Source organism: Nothobranchius furzeri, chromosome 13 (assembly GCF_043380555.1).
Source record: "Nothobranchius furzeri strain GRZ-AD chromosome 13, NfurGRZ-RIMD1, whole genome shotgun sequence".
Lineage (NCBI taxonomy): Eukaryota > Metazoa > Chordata > Actinopteri > Cyprinodontiformes > Nothobranchiidae > Nothobranchius > Nothobranchius furzeri.
The window spans coordinates 33,432,316-33,438,749 of NC_091753.1; the positions used below are offsets into that span (position 1 = coordinate 33,432,316).

Consider the following 6,434-nt stretch of genomic DNA (forward strand, 5'->3'; position numbering starts at 1 on the left):
TTGCAGAATTAAATTGTTTGGATAAGTTCTGCTGAGTGCCTCGAAAATGTGTCAAAGTTGTGAATAGCCTTTTGTCCTCCACAGCATAAATGATGGAATATTAACTTTAAATTATTCAGGTGTTGGTTGCACTGTAAGAATGACACTGACTCTGTCCACCAGATGATGCTGATGTGCGGCTGCACACAAACAACGTTCACTGAGAAATATCAGCATGGCAAAGGAAGAAATTCTGACCTCTAGTCTTTGCATAACTTTAATATAGACTACAATTAACACCGTCACTCTCAGCCTTCTGAGCGATAAAACCAGTCAAAGTTCATTTGATGTAATAAACTCATGATGGAGATATGATACACACCCTGATGATAGTTCAGCATTTCATAGGTTTTAAAGATTTAACAGGTGCTGCTGTTTCTCAAACAGGTTTGGTGTTAGTGATACAAAATGTCTCAAGTTCTATCAGAAGTTCTGGAGGAGTGGAAATGTCTAGAGGAAGAGTATCAAAAGCTTCAGGTAAGATATTCACCCCTTTTCCTGCTACTCTCCAAACATTAGAAAACCTTCCTTGTGCATGTGTTAATGATACTGATTACTGCTGCACTGCAGGAGACACACAAAATGTATTTGCAGAAGTTGGATGAAATCTCCAAACTACAGAACAACTGTGCTACATCTATTTCACATGAGCGGAAAAAGCTGCAGGACACGTCCCGCTTTATAAAGAAGTAAGTAATCTTTAACACCCTGAGATAAATGCTGTACTTTTGGTCAGAAACATACCGGAAGAAGGAAAATTTCAACTTAATGTCACATTGTACAAATAAAACATTCATCAGATGCAGCAAGCGGTCCTCAGAAGAAGATTCAAAAGCGTTGCTGGAGTTAGAACTGAAGATAAAGACACAAGAACATGTTTTCTCTGAAATGGAAGCGTTTCTTCCCAAGAAAAATGGGTGGGTGATGACTCATGATCAAAGCTAACATTACTGATCTTGTTAAAGCACAAAATCATACATTTAATATTGTAAATGTGATTACATTGCAGCTTATACCTGAGTCTGGTTCTTGGAAATGTGAATGTCACTCTTTTCAGCAAGCAAGCAAAGTGAGCTTTTACTTTCAAATACTACTTTTAAAGGAGGATTGAAACCATACGTAATTTTAAAATTGTTTTTCTTTACACAGATGACTCATTTCTAGCTTTCTGAGCAGCTGCACTCTGGTAAACATTCTTAAAATATCCCGTCTCTTGCAGGTTTGCCTACAAAGATGAGTATGAGAAGTTCAAGCTGTGCCTCACCATCATCCTGCTGCTGTTCTCCTTCATTTGTTATTTCTTTGTGAGCTACAGGTACAGGTTCAGGCACACCCTCGGGTTTATTTAAATAAAAACAGAGATCACAAAGATCTATTCTTTCGGTTTAACAGATTAGAAACAGGACTGAGGGAACAGAACTGAACACAACACTGGAAAAATCAAAACGAGTTTAGGGACCGTCTACAAATAACACCTGACTGTAAAGCACTTTGGAGTCCTCTGACTCTGAAAGTGCTCTACATGCGGGTCATTTATCATCATTTATAATATCCATTACCACCATTATTATTGGCTCCAAATACTTATGAACATCAACATGTTCATCCTTGTGATATTGTATTCCTTGATGCTCATTTCGATTGGGTTTGTTTTGATTTAAATTAGGCTTCAGCAAATAATTTGTTCCAGTAAAGCAAAGAGAAAGTGGTTCGCTGTGTTTGAATGCTATTCTGAGCTTTTTCTACAAGATAGTGGTGTTTTTTACAGTAATGCTGCATGTGCTCTGGTTTAACTCAGCTTTTGACTTCAGATTTCTTGATGCAATCCTCAATTTCCTGCTTGTGTGGTACTACTGTACGTTAACCATCAGGGAAAGTATCCTCATCACAAATGGCTCCAGGTTAGCACCATTTATACTCTTCAAACCTCCATCGCTGTACTCACAACACAACTTTATCCACTAAAGAAATGGTTCTTGGTTTAGAATCAAGGGATGGTGGGTGTTTCATCACTACATTTCAGCTTTTCTGTCTGGTGTAATGTTGACATGGTGAGTAACATGAATTCAAACTCAAACAAAACATTTTATATAAATATTTTTGTCACGAACTGGTCAAAACTTTTCCTCTTACACTTCAAGGCCAGATGGAAACCTGTACAAGATGTTCAGGAACCAGTTTCTTGCCTACTCCTTGTATCAAAGTAGGATTTTGTTTTCTTAAAACAAAACAAAAACAAACAAAAAAAAACATTTTAATTCAGATTTTTCTCATTCTCTCGTGTGGAACCTGCAGGTTTTGTTCAGTGCTTGCAGTGCTACTATCAGAGTGGATGTCTGTACAGGCTACGAGCCCTGGGAGAAAGACATAACATGGATCTTACTGTAGGTGAGGTGCAGCAAAACACGCCAAGGACACATAATGTCCTCAGTCTCACACACACACACACACACACACACACACACACACACACACACACACACACACACACACACACACACACTGCAGCTGTAAAGAGAATAAAGGTAACCCATGATCTATTGGGAATGTTGATATTTTTGAATGACTGAATGTTTCTGTTTAAAGAGGGGTTCCAGTCCTGGATGTGGAAAGGACTGACATTTCTGCTGCCCTTCCTGTTTTTTGGTCACGTGAGTATGATCTGTCCAGCTGAAAAGTTTCCACCAACGGTAACGTTTGCATTAAATTTCTAATGATTGAGCTGACGTCATTCCAGAACAAACTTTATTCACTGAACACTGATATTTAAGATCCAGATGAGTCCACGTGATATTTTCCCCGCAGGAGATAATAAAAAAGAAATAAAGCAAATATTTTTGTTTATTTTTTATAGTTCTGGCAGCTCTTCAACAGCCTGACTCTGTTCAAAATGGCCCAGCTTCCAGATTGTAAAGAAGGGCAGGTCCGTCCTCTCATCAGGAGTTGCTGACTCACTCTCTGCAAACTTCATTTTGCAGCATCAGTTTCTTGCTGCATCATTTATTTTTTTTGCACTTAAATAAAAAAAGACTTCCCTTTCTCATCAGTTACACATTAAACTCACCCAGACCTTTACACCGTGACATACATGTTCTCTGAAACATGCTGTAAATTTTTATTTTGATGACAATTTGAATCATTTCTTATTTCCCCCCACCAGATCCATTTGTGTTTTTTGTTCCTGACTCATGTAACAGCGCTGCTGTTTTGCTGACTCATGTATTGCTCTCTGTGTCCCTTGTGTCGTCAGGTCCTGATGTGCAGTTTCTGCTTCCTGATTTTGTTCGTGGGGAATTTCTTCACAACTGTTGCAGTAGTTCGTCAGAAGCTTAAAAGCACGGATCAGAAACCAAAGAGCATGTGATTCATAAAAAAAATCATGTCTATTAAAAGCTACTGAACAGCTAATCTCAGAAATGTCTTTTGACATTTTTGTCATAAAAAAATCTGAGTTAATATTAATTATAGGCTCACCTTTGAACTCTTTCATGTATTAATAGAGTAAATCTTTAGACTTTATATAAATAAGTGTGAAAATTTAGATTAAACTAAACCTCTAATAAAGTTTTTAATTTTACAGATGTTGTTTTGTTGGATCCTTTTGTAAAATTTGGAAATTAGTCGATGATCAATATTAACTCTGATATTGGATCAAATACTTCTCAATAAAAATCACTAAATAGAGTTAAAGTGACTTTATTAGTGGTGTTGTGATATTTTACCAGCAGTTTAACCTGGTGAACAAAATCAAATTTAGACGTTAGACACATGTGATTAATTGTTCCTGATAAAAATTACCGAGGTTTTATAGAACGTATGAGACTCTCTGATAACCTTTGTCAAATGAAGGCGTAGAGTTGTTGGTCACAGGTTCACATGTTTTACCCGTACTCCACCAGAGCTGTATCACTTCTATCCCTAATGAAAGGTAATGATCTGATAATGGTGCACAAATAAAATACTTACCAGTAAAGCATTATCATAAATGAATGTTGTAGATTAGAACATTACGTGGTTTAAATTGGCATTTTGAGCTGATTGGTAAAAAGAGAGAAACAAAACTTTCAAATAATAAAAATGTAATGACAGATTTTTGTCAAATTAAACTGTTTACAGCTGATACTATTGTGCTGGCCCCGTTTCTGCCCTCTCTGCACTACAGACTTCTCCAACAGCCCTCCAGGCTGTCACAAGGTTTTCAGACTCTACCTGCTACCTACTCTAACTTAGTCCTAAAGATCTTCTTTGGTTCTGGGGTGGCATCAGGCATCTTCTATGGTGTGGTCTGCTGGAGCTGCGCCTTTTCTACAGCTGAGAGGAAGAGATCAGATAAGCTCATCAAGAAGGCCAGCTGCCCTCTCATAGAGGAACTATAATAATAATAATAATACATTTTATTTCAAGCGCCTTTCAAAGCTCTCAAGGTCACTGTACAAGACAAAATATTACAAGCAAGCAATACAAACAACAAGAAATAAATGCTAAGAGTAATTCCCAAAGGTAGAGTCGGAGCAGTGCAATGGATAATAGACTAAAAAGAGTAGATGGAAGGAGGACAGTTACAGTGAGTCAGCCAGGCGGAACATGTGAGTTTTGAGTTGAGACTTGAAGTTTGAGAAGGAGTTTATATTGCGGAGGTCAGGCGGTAGAGTGTTCCAGAGTTTTGGAGCTGAGTGGCTGAAAGCTCTGGCTCCCATAGTACTGAGACGAGTGCGAGGAACAGACAGGGAAGGTGAAGATGATGATTGGAGAGAGCGAGTGGGAGTGACAATGTGGAGGAGATTGGAAAGATATGTGGGAACGAGATTATGGATGGCTTTAAAGGCATGAAGTATCTTATAGTCAATTCTGTATTTGACAGGGAGCCAGTGAAGTTGTTGCAGGACAGGGGTAATGTGATCAAAAGTGGAGGTCTTGGTGATTATCCGGGCAGCTGAATTTTGGACTAACTGTAACTTGTTGAGTGATTTTGGAGGGAGACCAGAGAGGAGGGCATGACAGTAATCGATGCGACTGGTGACCATGCTGCCATGAAATTGTATCACCATGAAAAAATATCACACTGGGCCAAATGAACCATGAGTAAAATTAAATTAAAATAGTTTTTGGGGGTCCCTGTCAGCCATGGGGCCGTAATATTGTCTCTCCCTTTACAGCGGCCCTGACTCTTTGATCCAGTGCAGGAGGTGGGAGACAGAAGGACTCTAGCAAAGATAACATCATCGTTAGACAATATCTCCCATGCATGAAACTGTTGTGGAGCTGGAGAGCTCCTTCAGAGTAGGACTTCTGCATCCACTGGTGCATAAAGGAATGTCATCGTATTGGTCCTTCCTCCCAGTAGATGTAAAACCACCACAACTCCCACCAAATCCAGGGAACAGCCTTGCATCCATGCTGCTTTTTGTTTTTGCACAGTTTTTCTTGTTATTCTACACTCAGTTTTCTACTCATGTTCTCACTGGTAAATAATAAATAGTCTGCTGTATTTTACTACACAGTGTTTTTCAAATACTGATAAATGACATTTTAAAATACATTTTTTACATATATCTTAATTTTGTATTCACTGTTCAGTATTTTGTTCTTCTCGCAAATCTTTTCTCCTGTTACACCTAAATTCCCCTCCTGAGGGAAAAATAATATTCTATTCTATTCTATTCTATTCTATTCTATTTTAACACTAAGTACTCCCATATATGCAAATCTAATTCTGTATCATAAATTAACCTGGCAGGAAAAATGTTGTTCAGGTAAACACTGTTAAAGACATATTTCACATCTTCTGAAGTAGGTTTCTCTAGAAAGATTATGAACAGATGTTGTAGACAGCTGATTGGATGACCCTGGTTTTGAAAAACAGATCAAACCGATGAACTTTTTACAGCAAACAAATTGTCTAAATTTGACGTTTTATGGTTATTTTGACTGATTCATTATGAAACCCTTACCACAAGTGCTACAAAGCTAGCACCACAGCTGATTGCTGCTGCAAATAAACACATATTTCAGTGTAAATGGCAATATAACTGAAATGTGGTAAATTGGGGTATAAAAGTTATAAAATGGCCATATAATGTACATATACAGCTATGATTTTTTTTTACATCAAGCACTTAGGTAGGGGTCTAACTTCCGGCCCTTGAGATTTGGCTGTTAGATGAGACATCTACAACATGTTATTTGTTCACACTTTATAGAAATCCAGATAAAATCCACAATGAGTCTTTACACAATAGAATCAGTTGACAAAAATGACCTTGTTAGTCAAACAAGGTCATTGTCCTTTATTTGTCAAGGTTTTTAAAAGGTAAAATAAAATTTGACGACTTTTAGGCCCATGTATTTTTTTCTCAAAATGTTATGACTCCCATGTTTTAACACATTTGTACTTT

General features: G+C 37.7%; 1 protein-coding gene across 2 annotated transcripts; it reads left to right on the forward strand.

Annotated features, from left to right (window-relative positions):
- The first annotated feature begins 334 nt into the window (after positions 1-334).
- Positions 335-3,618, forward strand: LOC107380480 (ion channel TACAN). Of its 2 annotated transcripts, XM_015951746.3 has the most exons (12): positions 335-516; positions 610-728; positions 840-956; positions 1,049-1,108; positions 1,259-1,354; positions 1,851-1,940; positions 2,025-2,090; positions 2,181-2,242; positions 2,335-2,427; positions 2,626-2,690; positions 2,894-2,962; positions 3,290-3,618. In XM_015951746.3, exons 1-12 carry the CDS (start codon positions 448-450, stop codon positions 3,401-3,403), a joined length of 1,020 nt encoding a protein of 339 aa, XP_015807232.1. In that variant the 5' UTR covers positions 335-447; the 3' UTR covers positions 3,404-3,618. The 2 variants fall into 2 exon arrangements, with proteins under 2 accessions (XP_015807232.1, XP_015807233.1); XM_015951747.2 differs by lacking the exon at positions 2,894-2,962.
- Positions 3,619-6,434: the final 2,816 nt, after the last annotated feature.